The 18,683-nt window shown below is 38.7% G+C and overlaps 1 protein-coding gene across 1 annotated transcript; it reads right to left on the bottom strand.

Moving 5' to 3' along the window:
* Window positions 1-262: 262 nt before the first annotated feature.
* On the bottom strand, window positions 263-18,645 carry LOC122407464 (uncharacterized). The gene is made up of 5 exons (XM_043413694.1): window positions 18,197-18,645; window positions 17,833-18,114; window positions 17,491-17,669; window positions 980-1,070; window positions 263-842 (listed from the first exon to the last, which is right to left on the bottom strand). The coding sequence occupies exons 2-5, from the start codon at window positions 18,111-18,113 to the stop codon at window positions 629-631; spliced, it is 765 nt and encodes a 254-aa protein (XP_043269629.1). The 5' UTR covers window position 18,114; window positions 18,197-18,645; the 3' UTR covers window positions 263-628.
* Window positions 18,646-18,683: the final 38 nt, after the last annotated feature.

The raw sequence follows: 18,683 nt of genomic DNA, 5'->3' as shown, positions 1-18,683 counted from the left end.
ATCCCAAGATCATGAAAATGTGAAAACCGTGAAAAAAAAACAGTTAATTTTTTTTTTCTACGTAAATAATCGTAGCAAAAGGACGCTTTACCTTCCATTTTTCTTTCCAGTTCGAAGAACATGAGAATCATTGGAAAAAGTGTATTTATGTTATTTTCTACTCACGTAGTTTTGTTTATTTTTTGCATTTTCAAACGAAAATGAAATCGCAGGTTTTCGTGTTTTCTTATGAAATTACAATTTGAACATAAAAATTATGCTATTGGTTGAACAAAAAATGTATTTTTTCATTTCAGTCAATATTTAAGTATATGTACAAGAAAAATCGTGTGAAACTCGATACTCGAATGAATAAAATGATTAATAATTATTGCTACCGTGTGTCAATCAATGCCGAAGAGTTTGCATATTTTTATAAATCCGTTCGTTTTCGATCTTGATGAAAAAGTTGACCAAGTTGAGTTGGAACGAAAAAGTGAGAAAAGAAAAAAATCGACGAATTTTAAACGGAAGTGTCAGATCTAATGAATTGCAGACTTTTCTGATAACACCTTAAAAGATATAGAGCTTAAGAAATATTAGAGAAAAGAGAAGATAGAATGCGAAAAAATGGAGCGAAGGATGCTTTTCACTTGGCGATCTTTCGGTGAAGGGAATTCCAGCTGTCTGTGTAGTCGATTTTTAGATGACCGTAAGTGTTGAGTCCCAAATTCGACGGTGGTATTACTTCCATGTAACACGCGTCTTCTGGTCCTTTTGTCGATCGGGGTTGCACCGTTTCATCGATGGAATCACGTCGACTGTTAGTCGACGAACCATGATAAAAACACTCTACTTTATTCCTGAAAAATTTCTTGAACTTATTATTTCATAAAAAATAATAAATAATAAATAAACAAAAGTTGTAAGTAGAGAACGCCTTGAAACGTGTAATTGAAATTTTCAGGGTATTTAATGGACAGCGAAATTTCAAACTCACCTTTCGTGACCTTTGGCTCGTCCCAGTTTGTTTCTACGTTTGAGCATCCCTTGCAACCGTTGATCCTCGACCATTCGTCCGTGCTCGAGTTCTACAACCAATAAAAAAGCCTCCGTCATTTAAACAAATAGTATAAAATACTTTTGCAACTTAACTTGAGAAAAAATTTATTTCTTTGGAAAAAACCTTCAAGAAGCTTTGACTGTTTTTTGCTGTCGAATTTTTTCATAAAGAAACACAAAGGCAGCTTTATCGTATTGACGAAGGCGCGATTTTGAGTCTCATCGTCAAAACGAAATAGGAAAACGTGAACAGAATGCGTCTGTACATGCAATAAGGTTAGAAAGTTGTTCGATATTCATGACGACGTCTCTCGTAGAAAGATTTCGTACACAGCGAGTTGAGAAAGATTTTTGCGAAATGTACGAATACTATTCGTATAAATGGCCTCGCGAGTTATGGATTATTGACCCTTAGTGTGCATCTGGGGTCAGGTTGACCCCAACATTTTTTTCTCACATGAATAGCATTTACAGATGAACATATCATAAGTAAAACCCCCCAATATTAAGAAATCGTTATCCCCTCTGTAAAAGTAGGGAGCATAGCCACTTCATACTCCAAAATAAATACACTTTTTGGAACGATTGCAAAGTGGACTATTTTTCCTTAAGGCATAACTGGATGGATAGCTCGACCAAAAATTATATCTGATTGGAATTTCCGTACTGCGTGATGCAATAAAAATCTGAAAAAATTCATCAACATTTGGAAAGCTATGAACAAAAATTATCAATAATAATATTGCCCAAAAGTTAATAACAAATTGTTTAAACAATTAATTATTCAATAATTTTGCGGTGACCTATTGTTTTTTTTTTATGAATTAAATGTGTGTATTTTTCCGAATGCTCATGATTTTTTTCAGAATTTTCGTGGATTTTTGAAATTTCTTGAAAAAATTTTGAAAAAAATTTTTAAAAATTTGAATTTTGGATATGTTTTAGAAGACATATTTACCATCAGTTTTAAAAAGTCTCAAGGTTACTGGATCAAAAATTTACAAATAGAGCCACTTAAAAAATTTAACAAAGGGAATTTCAAAAATCGACGAAAATTCTGAAAAAAATCATGAGCATTCAGAAAAATGCGCACATTCGATCCGTAAAAAAAAAAACAAGAGTTTACTGTAAAATTTTTTAAAAATTATTTATTCAAACAATTTATTAATAACTTTTTGGCAGTATTATTGTTGATAATTGTAGTTCATAACTTTCCAAATGTTACTGAATTTTTTCAGATTTTTATTGCATCACGAAGTACGGAAATTCCGATCAGGTACAATTTATCGGCTGGGCTATCCATCCCGTAATACCTTAAAGCACGGACTCTTGCCTGTAAAACTCTATAAGGATTTTTTTCAAAACTCAAAATTTAATTTTTTATGAGAGATTTAACCGAAAAAGTGCTTTTTACGCGCACTATCAACTTTGAGCACGTTTTTGAACAATGAAAAAAGATTTTTTTGGAAATCCGACTTTGCAGCCTTAAAGTTGGATCAATTCACTGCAAAAAGTGACTAAACCTTTTATTCCGAAAAGCGCATAGTTACCGAGATATTCGGTGTCAAAAATAATAACCTGGGGTCAAAGTGACCTCATGTGCACGAAATGTCTCGCTGTGAAGGTGTGCACACTAAGGGTTAATTAGCTTTTTTACATAGTGCTGCAATATATTTCATTTTTTGATTCAATGACAGAATTGAAATTTTTTATTTTTTTAGCATGTAAGAAAATAATTTGACACATGTTTCCATTATTTATACTACATTTATACCCGGTTTCAGTATTGGTAGAAGAATAAAAATATTTTATTTCTATTTTCGGGAAAAAAATGGTGATTCGTAATGAATTTGATTATTCGTTCGTGATATTACATGGAAGTGTAATGGACGTTTTTTTTTTGACATTTTTCACTTCTAAGACTTTCTAACCAAATTTTTTGGAGCGCGTGACAACCGTTTTGGACACCCGAAGAAAGAAAACCAAGCTCGCCTCACATAGGAAGACTTCCTGTGTCTCACAATTACTGCTATTGACAAGGAGCGTTCAAGTGAAACACGGGTCTCGTGTTAAGTTTTGCCAGCTTCGTCACGGCGTTGACTAGTGTATTACAGTGTAGTGTGGAAAGGAAATTGTCCGGTGAAACGAGAGTCGCGCTCTAGAAAGGCCGATATTCGTTCGGGCGTCGTTAATTCACCATAACCTCTTCTTTTCCGGTGCATCTATTTTCCTATCTTTCCTCGATATCTTTATATACAGGCACTTTAGAATGCGAAAGACGTCCGAGCCCCTTCGTTGCACGACGATTTGAATCTACACAAGAAACTCCGACTATCGATCTAATGCAAAGTCCAGAACGTAGACAAATGTCTGTAAACGTGTTCCGCATTTGAATTCGCGTGCACTTTCTTCTTCCGACAATACCGGTCTTTATAGAAAACTGTAGAAAACTTATAATTTCAATTTTTTTAATTTTCGCTGTTTTTTTCAATGCAGTTAATGCTCGACTGGTTATCTCCACAATTGCTCTTATTCACGTTTTCTAAAGACCGAACGTTCTATTTCGAAAATATTCTGAATCCCATTTTCGAAGTGAGCGAGCTCGCATTTTGAGGTTACGTTCGAGAAACAAACTAAAATTCCATAACACTGTTCAGCATTTTTCATTGAATGTATAATCTAAAAATAACATTAAAATAAAAATAGTTTGCTTATGTAGTTATAAATTTGCCAGAAATAAAAAAGGTCGTTCTCTTGAGTCGCGATTTTTAATGGCTTTACGGCTTGTCCGTTGACCGCAACCGTAAAAAGTGATCATGAAACGATGCACCGGCCGGAAGTGTAGCCTTCACGTCAAGTCACGTATATTCACATATGCACGTATATTCTGGCATATGCACTTTAATTAATAATTCCTCTTGCACAATCGTTCACAGTTATATCGCTCCTAACAGATCTTCATACACGCGTGGAAGCTTACTACTGTAATCGATGTGCCACAGTTTTGAAAGACTGGGCGAAATGCTGATGTTTTACCGAATCAATAGGAATTAAGCAAATCAGAAAATTCGCGATTTATGGATATGGCTCTGAATTGTTTCTTCGTTGGAGAGAACTGAACGTAGATCACGGATCTGAAAATTTTTTGGCTAAGAGTAAAAGAAACAATGTGCAAGCGGAGCAGAACACGAGCTTTTTAGGTTATGAAATCTGTCAGAACAAAATGGATTTTGAAACTTTCAATTGGTCAATCATACATTGTTCTATCGACTAAATATGTAAGGAAAACTGTTTCTTTTTCTAGTGTAAATATTTTGTTTGTAAAAACTGAATGTCACAGTGCTATTCTTCACTGCCCAGATTTTTTACGAGATTACAGCTGTGACAGGTTGGAATTCTCGGAAGATCGACGACCCTCGGTTTTAATTGTTTCCTTTCAAGATTGTTTTGTCGCTTTTTTAAAGGTACGAAGTGCTGGGTTCGGTCGAAACGAACAAGGCAAATTTATCTTAGTTTTGTCGCTGCTACGAGGATATTATAAATATATATAGTGGATGAACGATAAACATCAGACCTTGCAACGATGACTACCCATCCTGTCATTCTAGCACCACGATTTTTTGAGCTCGGTTGCCTCTCTTAATGAGATTTTCTCGTCTCTGCCAAACCCACCATCGCCAAAGTGCTCAGGTGTAATTGGGGTTAGCCATATTGCTTTTGAGCGTAAACTGACGATTTTATAACCTCCACAAATTGTTTTCCCATCGTTTGCAAATTTTTCTTTCCTCCTAATTCTACACTTTTTCGACCCACTGAACGACTTTTTATCGTTCGATTGAAAATTCGATAAATTATACGAAGAAAGTGCACACGGACCGCGACAAAGACACTTGTTATTTGACCCGAGGCTGCTACCGAGCTGCGTAAATGACCAGAGAAATTGAAAGTCGAAACCGGTCGAAACGCACGAGAGTAAAAGTGTGACATAGTAGAATCCGATATGTGTAATAAACTCGATGCTTTCTACTCTCGATCGAAGGAAAAAAACAAAAACAAAAATACGATCAACACTCGATGAGATCGTGAAATCGTGGAAAAATCCATCGACAATTGTATAGCTTTATCGAGGCAACTGCGCAGTGGAGTGTTTTCGGTTGCTTTGTGCGTGGCGCCCTCGGGGCGCAACGGTCACTTTGAAATTTAAAAAATGAAGCCTGCGAAGCCAGTGGATAGGGACCGTGCGCAGCGTCTACAGTGTCACTATGCGGCCAATTTCATAACTTTTTAGATGAAATTTGAAACAGGCGCATATGGGAATTATTACTTTTCGCATTATTTAACAAAATAAAATTATTATTTTTTATCACGTCTCGATCGAGAAAATATTGTTGCATTCGAGAGAGTGCTCTAATGCACAATTTCGACGCCGAGACGTTGAAGTATCAGTAAAATTTTATTATTTCCCAGAGGGCACAGTCCATTCTCCATGGAAAAGTGAGAAACGAACCAAGTGGATCAAAAGGTTAAACACTGTCAACTCATCCACTAAACTTTCTGTTTCGACGACATTTAAAACGTCATTCGATTCAAACAGTTTTTTTCCTTTTACGTCATTTTGATTTTGAATGCGATCATTGTTGATCGGACAAAAACCGTATTTGATTAGTTTAATCATTATTTTTTTCCGAAAAATTAATTATTTTCAATGATATACAGTCAAAATATCATCAGAAAAATTGCATATTCAGACACGAGAGAGCGCGCTCATCGACTGTAGTGCTGCTCTCTATAGTTCACGCACGGTCCCTATGAGCTCGAAAAATTTTGCGACATGCACACACGTTTGTGTATTTGCGGAGAAAAATCAAATGGAATCTCCCCTTTTTTCGGGGCCGTTTGGAAAATCAGAAGTTTCGGGAAACTGAACAATTGATCGAACGGTCTCCGTACGGGCATTTTGTACAAAATAACAAACTCGAAATCGTCGTTATGAAACATTTTCATCGCCGTCTCTCAATTAACAGTACAGTTACGGGTTCGTTAATGACGTTGCTATCTCCGTGGCGAATCTTCATCGCTTTTCCCTTCGTTTTATATTTAATAATTTAATAAGCCTTATAGGCGTAATTGCGATGGGAAATGTGGGGTCGTGCCGTTACCGGAAATTGAATTATTTCTTAGGTCGCGCGCGCGATCGCTGATTGATGCAGAGTGCTTCGCTATTTTAACGAGATTCGGGTTCGGGGCATACCGTGCGCCTATGCATACGTGCAATCAGTGTTCTCAGTTTAATTCGATTCCCAGGAAAGTGAGGGGATCTGTATATACACATTTTCTCTGCACACGGAGCGATCGAAATACCGAACTAGAGTAATTCGCATGAGTGCAGTCTCGACACGATTCAGAGCAAGTCAATCAGAATGTTGTTGATAAATTTTCACTCTACCGTTATTTATTCGTTCGTAAAACTCTTCGTTGGTTATGTGACAGTTCAAGGAGATAATTCGCTGAGGAACATCCGGCGATGAGTTAATAATTGTTCAATCCTTGGATTCGTTTTGTCAGGTTTTTGTCGCGTCCTCAAAAAGTTTCAAGAAATATTTTTTCAAACTTTCTCACGCTTTTCTTCAAACGACACTGAAGTTTGAAATGGAATGAACGAAAAAAAAATTTGTAATTCGTCGTTTTTTTATTTCAAGAATCACTGATGTGGGTTGAAAAATTACGAATTGCAAATTTAGGAGGGAACAAAACTGGAGATTTGCTGGAATAATTCTAACGCTTTTTAAAATCATTTCGTTGGGCTCTGACGTTGCAAATTTCAGCGTCATTTCTTCAAATAATAATTGATCGAGTCGTTGACCGGAATGATTTGCCCGATGAATAATTCATCGACTTGCGATTCATACGAATGTGCGAGAAAATCATTTTTCCATCTCGGATTCATAGCACAACGCCATAATTTGCATAAATTAAGTATTTCAATAATTATGATAACACATTAATGTATCGAAGCATCGCTCGACCGCATGAATTCTTTGTGGAAGCAGATTTTGCTTGAAAAAAAATTGTATATTCATACGAGCAGCTTTTTTCGCCCCTCAAATATTTTATTCGTTCACATTGTCGTTCGCGCTCGTTCTTTTGTCTCCGAGCGTTCTCATTAGCATTTGCACGAATGAATTTTCTCTCCGGTTAATGTTTGATTCGTAAAGTTAGTTTTTGTAAGTCAAATTAAATGAAATTATAAAAACAAGGTTTCGGGAAAAAGCCTTGAATTTTTTTCACTTGTTTAAACCAGTTTAAATGCAACGAGAAATAAACTAATTGAAAATTACAGGTGCGAGCGATAATTTGTGAGATATTCGACGTCGATTAGCAGGAAATTAGTATCGACTCCTTAGTGGTTTTGATGAGGAGATTCTCGACTCCTGTGAAGTCGCTTTTATCAAGTGTCAGGCTTCGGATCGGCTGGCCAGACCGATCGCGGCTGTTGTTTACAATTTCTGCTCAAATTGTTGTTTTATTTGTAATAATAGTCGAATAAATGTGTGTACAGTTGATTATATTCAAAACGAATGTTAATAAGAACTTTTTAACTTTTTCTTAACTTCAGAATGTTGCGTGTGCAATGAATTATATCTCGAAGCGAAATATGATATTTTTTCTCGTATGTTCGTGTGTCCAAAGTTTTTTTTTTTAACGCGAGTAAAGGACTCTTGAAATAATTGTCCAGGCCATTGAGCGGAAACGAACGATTTGATAAATGATGGAAAAGCGATCGTGCTGGCAATAAATACAGGAATGTGCACGAAATAATACTTCAATCTCACAACCGAGGGGAGGGTTTCCGAGGATAAATAAATTTCATTAAAATGATCATAATTAAAGTATGTTTGTGAATTGGCGGGAAGGACGGACATTAATGGTAATTGGGAGAGTGTATTATTGAGAAAAACGTGTATAATTCGCTGTGCGAGCTGCATTGTGGCCGCGTTCATCTCCCATCGAAACTCTGCGGTTTCTCTCTTGAGCCGGCGGCGAAAACAACTTTCGATATCGTCTCTGCTTGCGGAGCATCGAGTGCTAGCGGCAGGAGCAGCAGCGAGTGAGAGATTTGGTCGTTCGTTAACGAGGCAAACGACGAGACGAAAGTCGGCCCGACATTTTTCGTGATCGTTTTTTTCGTGCTTCATTTTCGTTCTCAGCGTCTCTCTCTCTATTTTTCTTGGTGCGGGAACCACTCGTGAAAACGGGCCGCGCCTTTTTTCTCCGGAGCTCCGGTCGCCTTCCATAATCCAAGTAAGGCAATGGTAAAAATGTGCATTGCGGACAGGTGCAGAAGAAAAAAGACGAACGCAACGCTCTCGTTGCGAAATTTTCATGCTGTTTTTTATTCCTGTCGAATTTACATCCCCTTCGGGCATCTTTTTTCCCTTAAATTCCTATTCCCGAGTCCGCACTCGGGGCACCATTTTTCCCAGGAGATCGAACTCGCTCTCCGCCACAATATTCATCAACTCGGGCATTCGATCGGTACAAATATCATGAATCGTCGACACGGGGAATGGAATCTGCGCTCCGCGGCTACGGAAAAATTGTGACAGATCTTAGACGTCGATCTGGGCAACATTTTATTGCGCGTTTACATCGATAATCGTCGTTCGCGTATCGGAGCTTTAGCGAGATCGAAAAGTTGGCAACGCTGGCTCCGACCTCTCGAAGGAATTGGATTCGTGCTTGGGGTCCTTCATGCGGGCGCTTCGAGGTTCTTTAAATCGATTTTATCGCGCTTTAAGGAGGAGATTTGTGCGAGCCGGAGCCCGGAAAACCCTCGGAAAAGTGGCTCGACTTCAGGGCAGAGTAATTCGTGTGAATCTCGTGTTTTTCACGTAACCGTAAAACGACATTGTCGCAACAATTAAGGAGGTTGAAGCGTATCTTATGTTAAAACTATTTTCCAACTTTGCACATTAAAATTTTTTAAACAGAAAGCTTAAAACAGTATTAAACTTCTGGCGTGATATGCCGATGGTTCACCGTCGTGAAATTGAGATATTTATTGTTGAAGTTTGCAATTTTTTGAAAGCTTCCACAAGAGCCCATGTTTAACCTTGTCATTTTCGACAATGAATATTTCGATTACTAGGCGGTGAAACCTCTTCAAATTTTTCACACATAATTAAGCGCTATTCAAGAAGATTCACGTAAATTTTCAATTCATTATTTTGGAATAATAAAATCTAATGTATTTTTCGTATGATGTCGTTTCCTTAAGTTCGCCCGACGTTAGCAGTGAATTCAAGTTTCTTACATAAAATCCTCGGTTCTCGGATCGCGCGAAACAACCAGCTCGAGATTCCCCAGCGCGGGCTCAAGCGATATTGCGAATGTAAACAAACTCGATGCCAGTTTTTATGTCCGCTGAGCTTCCAAGATCGCGACTTCCATTTAGCTCTTGAGCGACGGGACGAAATTTGCTGTTTTTTTTTTCGTTTATTGAAAAGTGAATGGAGTGACTGCGAGCCTTTCTACTTCGAAGACTTTTCTACTCTCTCAAGCTTGAAGGAGACTCCAAGGACACCCTGTACATAAAATGTACGTGCGACTCGCAACATTAGCTCAGTGACGACACGAAGCACGATCACGCAAATTTCTATCGCCCATTCGCCGCAGCGACGTCAACAAACTCGTTAACGGTGAAAATAAGTCCGCCTCTATCTCCAAGTTCTTGACCTTGTCGAAGGTACCGACGCCCGAACTGTTGAATGCTCGATAAACTTTCCGATACGACGCACCTCCGACTAGTAAAAGTTTGCTTCTTTCTTTTCCAACCTCATTTTAACAGGTGCAATTCACTGTGAGATGGCGACTGGTTATTGCTCAAGTGCATCGCTCCAACTGGGTTATTCAACATTTAATCGATGCCGTTGAAAGAAAGATTTTCCATTTGTTTCATCGGGCTTTTCGACGTCGATGAATAGCTTTTTTCCATTTTTGTTCTCGCTCGTTCGTGCGCAAGTTTTCGAGCGATTGAAGCACTGATATTCGAAAATAAACAGCATGGAGAACGATGAGACAAATAGCCTTTTAGTCGCAACCGAAATATCGGAATTTTCGATGCTTTCTATTTGCCTTTCTGGTTCGTTAATTTCTACTCGACCACGGGCAGCCTAGAGATTCGACGAGACAGACCGGAAATGGGGACATTAGAGAACAACTCTCCATGCATTTCCGATTCACTGGTTCTTCATTAATTTACACTCTTCATTTCTATTTAACACGATATCGCGAAAGCTTGCATGTTTCGAGCCTGTTAGATTTCTCGTAAACGTTAACACTTATGGCAACGTGTTATTATTGTTGGTTCTCAGCTCGCGCTGCCCATATTTTTCTCATTTTCCGGCACTCTCATTCGTTCGAGTTACGCCCCTTGTTACGTTACGGTGTATGAAAAGGAAAAAAGAAAATTAACAGGGCTGATCGATCACGAAATTTCAAAGAGAAAAGTTTCTGGCCATTTTTTTCTTCGGTTCGTCGATAATGAGATATCAATTGATTAGTGACAGCGGATTTTATACAGGGTGTCCGGAAAGTCACCGTTCATATTTGGAGGGTGAATTCAGCGAGGAAATTCAAATGGAAAAGTCCTTGGAAATTTTTCGCTCCGACGCATAGTTCGCGAGATATTGATTGATTAAAGAGAGTCTTTTATAGGGTGTCCGGAAAGTCACCTCTCATATTTGGAGGGCGAATCCAGCGGAGAAATTCAAAGAGAAAAGTCCTAAGCCATTTTCCGCTCCGGCGCATGGTTCGAGAGATAATGATTGGGTAGTGATGAGCTTCTACAGGGTGTCCTAAAAGTCATCTTCCATATTCGAAGGGTGAATTCAGCGAGGAAATTCAAAGGGAAAAGTCCTTGGAAATTTTTCGCTCTGACGCATAGTTCGCGAGATATTGATTGATTAAAGAGAGTCTTTTATAGGGTGTCCGGAAAGTCACCTCTCATATTTGGAGGGCGAATCCAGCGGAGAAATTCAAAGAGAAAAGTCCTAAGCCATTTTCCGCTCCGGCGCATGGTTCGAGAGATAATGATTGGGTAGTGATGAGCTTCTACAGGGTGTCCTAAAAGTCATCTTCCATATTCGAAGGGTGAATTCAGCGAGGAAATTCAAAGGGAAAAGTCCTTGGAAATTTTTCGCTCCGACGCATAGTTCGCGAGATATTGATTGATTAAAGAGAGTCTTTTATAGGGTGTCCGGAAAGTCACCTCTCATATTTGGAGGGCGAATCCAGCGGAGAAATTCAAAGAGAAAAGTCCTAAGCCATTTTCCGCTCCGGCGCATAATTCGAGAGATAATGATTGGGTAGTGATGAGCTTCTACAGGGTGTCCTAAAAGTCATCTTCCATATTCGAAGGGTGGATTCAGCGAGGCAATTCGAAGAGAAAAGTCCTCGGCAATTTTTCGCTCCGACGCATAGTTCGCGAGATATTGATTGATTGAAGATAGTCTTTTATAGGGTGTCCGGAAAGTCATCTTCAATATTTAGAGCGTAGATAAGCCATGTGATTTCAAGGATAAAAGTTCTTTACTATTTTTCTCTCTCATGCACCATTTGGAAGATATTAATTAATTAGTGACAGCCAATCGCTGCTCGAACCACGGGCTAATTTTTTTAAAATCGTACCGAATTGGTCGACCTTAATCGTTAAATAATTCGCAAACGGTACATCAGAGGGAAAAACGATGGAGGACTTTTCTCTTCGGAAGCCCACGACCTAATGAGTGTTTATGTCACGAGCGTGACATTTGAGACGAATTATAAAATAATTTCCTCACTCCGAGAAAAAAAACTCTAAACGACTCCGTTGACATTAGAGTAGAAAAGCGAGTACTTTTCGAAGCGTGTAAACAATGTTTCGATGTTTCTAAAAAAAATGTGAAAAATACAAAATTCGACGTTCAAAAATCACTTCGGAAAGAGGTTTGAAATATTTGTAACCAAATTGCATATAATTTCGCATCACAAAGAACTCATTAAAAAAAAGCTCTGGATTATATTTCTCGATGTGGAACGGAACGTTCGTGGAAGTTTTTCCTAAATGACAGTGCATTTTTGCAAATCCACGTATCGTATCGCGGTGCAAATATTTTAGTGTATAATGATGAAGACTCTTGGAATTCCGGATGCAACGAGCAGTGGGAACTACTCAAGACTTCCCTGAATCGTTTAATGCATTTGATTCAAGGCACTAATTCAATGCAATACCTTTTGTAGCTACGACTATAAAGTAGTCAAAAATGACAAAAATACTCTCGTTATGCCAAGAAATGGAAGAATCAGAGGAGAAACTATTTTCTACGAGAGATCGTAAATCTGCCATACATGCAGGCACCTAAGGAGCTCGAGACTCCGGAGTTGGCGAATCGCCATTGAAAGCAGGAAGCACCGGAAGTCACAACTTCCTCTTTTGTCTCTTCTCCTTTAAGGTCATTGGAACCATACAAGGCTAAATAAGGCATTCTTTCCTGGATGCTTCATTTTGTTTATAATCGTTCATGTCGACTCGTAATTTTCACTTTTGTAACGTTTTTTACCGAATTTTAGTTCATCAGAAAATTTTCTGTACTACAGACACATTTTTTCCGACAATAACAATCCTGAAACACGATCCACGCGTCGTTCGAACAGAAAATTCTGCGACAGATTATCGAATCTCCGTACGTTACGCGAACTGAGTATGACAACATTCCAAATACACGATCGCTTTTTCTTAAAAAATTTTCAGAAAACTTTCAAAAATCGTTATTTTCCTATTGCACTATCGTCAAATTAAACTGAAGAGGTTATTAATGATTTTTCGTGTTTCGGGCAATAAAGATTTTTTAATAAATTTTTTTAATTCTCCGTTGTTCAGAAATTTGACGTTTCGACACGAAATATACAAAAAATAACTTTCAAATGGTCAATGCAAAACGCAGAATTGGACAAATTTTTGAACGTTCCACTGAACTCTGTGCTGAAATATAAGGAATCGTGAATGATGCACAACTTTTTTAGTGTCGGACCAAAGTTATTGACTCGTATAAAAACCTCGAAATAATAGAAATCCCAATGATTAAAAAACTTGAAAAAAAAAAACCGTTTCGGTTCGAGAGTCTAAACAAAATAAAAAAACTAATGTGTTAAGGTAGATGGGTGAATATTCGCTATCCAAGATTACGCGATGATATTTTTGGTGGGCAAAAATGAACACGTACTGGATAGATTTGCAAAATTTCGACGCTGGTTACCGTGTAGTTTAGCACCAAATTAATTATTGAATATCGACTTTCCTCTGACACTTATCACTCCGGCATATGAAAGCCGTACACACATCAAAAGTTATTGAATTTTTTCGTTATTTATATCCAAGATTTCGCAAAAAAAAAATCGATCATTGTATTTCGTGGATATTCAAGAATACATAAGTATTTTAGTTTTTAAACCTTACCATTGAAAATCGGCTGAAATATGAAAAAATATCTCATGAGAAATCATACGGATTACACGAGAAATGGATCAGTAAAGTTTGACAACGCTGCATTCAATATACGTTCGCATGTGACGTCAGTTCGACCTTCTGGTCATATTTTGTCATTCGTTAGCTTCGCCACGTTTTTTTGTAAATTTTTACAAAACGACGATTTTTATCCTGATAAACTTTTTGATCGTTCATTTTTTCATTTTCCTCCACGGCAATACTACTTTGGACAGTAAACTCACTTCATAATTAACCTATAAAATTTGTAAACAAAAGTGACAGCGTGACATCAACAGCAGCGGCAGCTGCTGCACCACGTTAGTCAAAATGAACTCTTCAAACGTTTATTTAATAATAAAATTGTATAAAAATGTTGGTTCTTTATCAATTATATTTCTAAAATAATAAAATTATTGTTTTCAAGTAAGTTTCGTCTTATGAAATTTTCGAAAAATATGGTTGCTGCAAAAATCACGTAGCCGTCACCCATCAACCTTAATGGCTGAGATAACGTCCCCCCCCCCCCCCCCGCACGGCTCCTCTGCCGATTTTCGTCGGGTGCGTATGAGTCGAGTGAAATAACTTTGCGGCAAAAGTTGAAAATAATTTCCATCCTTGACAAGTGCGAGCCCAAGGTTTGTCAGTTTTGAATCTGGGCTCACGAGTGCTCGAGAAAATGTGTGTATCAATTAGTCTAATTAGAATTCCAAGGAACGAACTCGTGTTTGAGGTTATGTACGCTTTAACACGTATTCCATCAAAAGCGTTGATTTTCCCACGCGTTTTAAGATACGAGTGTATCAGATATACGCATTAAAGAGTTCTATTTCTCCTGGAGCTTGTTAGGAAATTTCTCGTATTGTAAAATTTATATAGAAATAGGAAAAAGATTGGAAGGAATAAAAGACAACAGAGATTGTTGTTCGGCCCGTCGTGAGAACTTGGTTTACGTTCCTGTCACGGCCTTATTTACGAGTCTTCGAATTCGAGGTGGAGATTGTTTTTTGGATTTTTCTAGAGATGGCCTTAGCACTAAAGAAGAGAATAATGATCACGAGCTTGGAAACTATAAAATTTTTACAAAAGTTCGAATCGCAGTTTCACGAAAATTGTTTAACGATACAAATTGGAATAAAGTTGCATCAACTCGTGGCCGCATCGTTTTATGCACATGTAAAGTTTTACACGCGTGACTGTGGTCGAGCGAGAGCCCGCGTGCCGCGATCTTCTCTACCGTGAACTATAAATTTCACTGCAAAATTTCATGCCCGGCCTCGCTTCTCTCTTTCTCTACTTTCCGCCTGCGTGCGTTACAGTCTCGAGTCTGCGGAAATCACTTTGCGATCTATAACTCAATAACATACTCTGATAGCTCCTTCCATTAAGCATGCAAAAAAAAAAAGAAAAATACAGAACGAGACAATTTAAGAGAATAAGTTGAAATATTCGATTTTTTATTATTCGCGGAAGAAATCAACGCCTACGAATGCGCTCGAAACTGAAACTCGGAGAAAAATAAACACAAATTGAGAGGAAAGTGAATATTTAGGTTAGGATTCGTGTTGACTGGCCTTGTCGAATTTTCATTCCCGTCCGAGTATGTCTCGTTCTTATAATAGTTTTTCTATTTCGTATTTTTTTCACCGATCTAAAATTTGTTGCGAATAATAAAGTTACAGTAAAAAATAAGGAAGGAAATTCATTGAGAATACGTTCGTTGTTCGCGCGTTCCGTTATCACAGTTAATTTAACGTGGGATTATTTACGGTTTATTTGCGATGTTTACGTGTATACGAAAGTCATTTAAAATTCTTATAACGGTTTAAAATTCAAATTTAGCACTACGTAACCGTATCTTTCAGTTCGACTTACACTTTTACGACTTTCGTGACATAACGAGTACAGCGCTTATTTTTTGACACTTCGACGCCATTACAGAAGTAGATTCGAATCCAAAAAATATTATTGGTTGCGAGCATCGGTTTATTTCGTGATATATTTCATGAGACTGATGATTTTAAAACCGGAAGTTTCGTCAATCCATTTGACGAAGTATTTTATTATGAAACGTTCCGGAAAATTGTATTATCATTTCAAATGTACGTAAAATTTGATACTTATTCGTTCGCTACTTTCTCAAACATATATTTACCAAGTTTTAATCACCGAGGAAAATAATGTTCAATGTTTTTTCGTTTTATTTATTCAGATCGAATAAAAACGATTTTTTTCTGTCGCGAGAGTATATTTCATTGCTTCCACTATTAAAAAGCCCATAATCGCGTAGCACTGTCGTGAATTTATGGTGCCATTTTCGAATGAAAATCGTTCCAGCCACGAGCCATTCCCATTTCCATGTTAATAAAAATGTTCATTCGATTTTTTATTCCTGAATTATTGCAAGTTTCATTTTCCAGTTCAGTATTTTCAGTTTTTATTTAATGATCGATTTCAATGTTTGAAACGATTTGAAAGTTTGGTGGAAGTTAAAACCTTGAAGATCTAGCTCGGAGTGTCAGGTGCATTGCCTACAGGAAGATAAGCTCGGATGGACCGTTGCTGCTGGCTTTTTTGACCTTTCGCACAATCGCGACACGCGACGAGTACTGTAACTGTGTGCCATTGTGATTTATGCTTTCGAGAACAAAGTACGCACACCGAACGCCCGACAATCCAGTTTTTCCCCCCTCGAAGTCAGATGAACATTTTTTTCCCACGAAATGATTTTACATATTCCCAACGCGCAACGCAACGTCCTTCGTGCGCATGCCCGCGTTGTATTTCTTTGCCGCGAACATGCGAAATTGCGCAAGTTCGCGCTAACGGGCTTCGCGATCTGGATTCATGAAAAAATTCAGTCTCCGTCGTTCCTTGAAATTTTCATTGTTTTTCCGAATCGATCTTCTCCTGTCGAGAATTTTATTCCACTTTCAAAACAATCGTAAAACTATATTTTCTAGGAAAAACAATTTTGTTGAGACGAAGATGAGACAACAAAATTTTTCAAAGCCGAGGATTTTCGCCGAGCAACGTTTTCGGAGGTCGATTACGATTCGTCGGTGAATTGAACGCGGCGCTTCGCTCACTCGAAATTTCAACTTTTTATCTGCCGATCCATGGAACCGGTGCGCCAACTGTGTCGAAATTTAACGACCCCTTGCTTTATGGTAATGCAACCGAAATTCGCAACTTTCTCTGCACTTTTAGCTTTATGGGCAATAAATCCTCGGAACTAACTTTGCACTCAGTCAAGAGCGCAACTCAAATCCTGTCATTTTCGACACTAAATTCAGTAGAGAATCACCGCTCGCGAAATGTGGGTGCAAACTTGTTGAAAACTGGGTCATTCGCGTACGTAAATGAAGACATTTAAATTACGATTAAAAAAGCTTTTTTCGCGCGTTCAAATTTTCCCATCATCTCCGTACTGTTTCAAAAAACTGATAAACCTTCCTTACTTTCTTACCAAACGATTATCGGACGTGAAACATCGCGAAGGCGTACGATGACGTATGAAAATACGGATTTTTATATACGAACGCAATAACAGATGGGAAACGAGTGTGGGTTTCGAGCGCTTCGGTCAAGGATCGAGTGTCCTATATTTTCACGAATCGAACTCATGTTTATAACTAGAAAAAAGAAAAAAAGAAAAACAATAAAGCGAAAAAACCTAATCCAAGTAGAGGCTCCCGAAGACGTTTGTGAATTTTTTGGACAATTGAGCAGCTCCGACTAAATTTCAATTTTCTTCATCGTCGTTATTATAATTTTTATGATGGTGGGTCTTCGTTCTTGTCCACCGCCGAGGGATCGAATTGAGAATAAATTTTTATCATTTTCGTCCACGTTTTCGAAGGTTTTGCCTCTTCATCGGATTTCGGTTGATTTTCTATGGAATGAGTGAAAAATTGTGCACTCACCGGAAAGGGGTGCATAAATCGGAAGCGGTGGGGCGTAGTGGGGTAAATGATCGTCGTAAATCGGCTGATAGTAAGAGCATTGATTGACGTCCCGGTGTCTCGAGCCTCCAAAATATAATTCTTCGACGGAAGCCGGAGCATGATATCCGGGCTCTCTCACGGGTTCCCTCGGGGCGTACCTTGAAGCAAATAATTCGTCGTGACACGAAAAAACCGAGAGCATTTGAAAGGGATTGTGAGAGAAGTGTGCAAACGTGATGTTTGTGGCAAAAGAACAAGAAAGAATTGGTGAAACTGTGAAAAACAGAATTAGCGTGTGAAATACTGTTTTAAGAAACTCACCAGTACTCGACTTCCGGTTCGAGTCTCTGCTCGTGAGATCTTCGTCTGTGGGCCACTCGAGACTGTTGTTTTTGTTGGTGCGAGTATTGTGGACGCGATCTTTGTTGTTGAGGCGGATTGGGGTGTTGAGGGGGTGCCGCGATGCTGTGACGTCGGAGGTAAGCATAATTTTCCAAGTCCCAAGGATCGACGTAGTGACGGCTGCTCCCGTCGCCGGAACTTCCGCCCGAAGATCTCTGGGAATCAACCGAGTCCCAATAAATCGAGGAGGCTGCCGGCATGCTGTTTATTTATTGGAAAAATGGATTTTATTGACTTTTCGAGAAAAAATGTCGGAGCACGTCGAAGATTTTTGGATTCTCACTCGTTTCACTATTTTTGTCGCACTCGGTGCTCTCTTCGCTGTCGTTGATCGTGCACTTCCGGTTCCCGTGGTTGTCGAACTATCGACACACGGTTTATCGGCCGGTTTCACTCATCGCCGGACTCTCCTGCTTTTCCCTGCGCACTACTCGAGCACACGACGACTTCTGACTTCGCCTCTACTCTCTTTTCTTCGTACTCTCGAAACCCACGAGTTTCACACTCCTCCGAAGCCGCCCCACCTCTCCCGTCGCTCTTCTCCGTTGAAAGGGGCCCCACGATTCTCACACGGGCCATGTGTGGTTGCGGTAAAACGAAAAAGAATGCTTTACTCCTCTCAGTCTTTCCTCGACACCTGGTAATTATTCAAATTAGCAAAAAACCATCATTGCGTTTTTCAGAAGAGGAAGAAATCGTTGATCTCTGAACTGTGAAAACGAATCATTTTTCATCTTCTAACAAACAAAACAACTTTCTTTTCATTACTT

This window comes from Venturia canescens, chromosome 3 (assembly GCF_019457755.1).
Source record: "Venturia canescens isolate UGA chromosome 3, ASM1945775v1, whole genome shotgun sequence".
NCBI lineage: Eukaryota > Metazoa > Arthropoda > Insecta > Hymenoptera > Ichneumonidae > Venturia > Venturia canescens.
The sequence above is the reverse complement of the archived record's forward strand: the minus strand, read 5'-3'. Positions and strand labels throughout refer to the sequence as shown.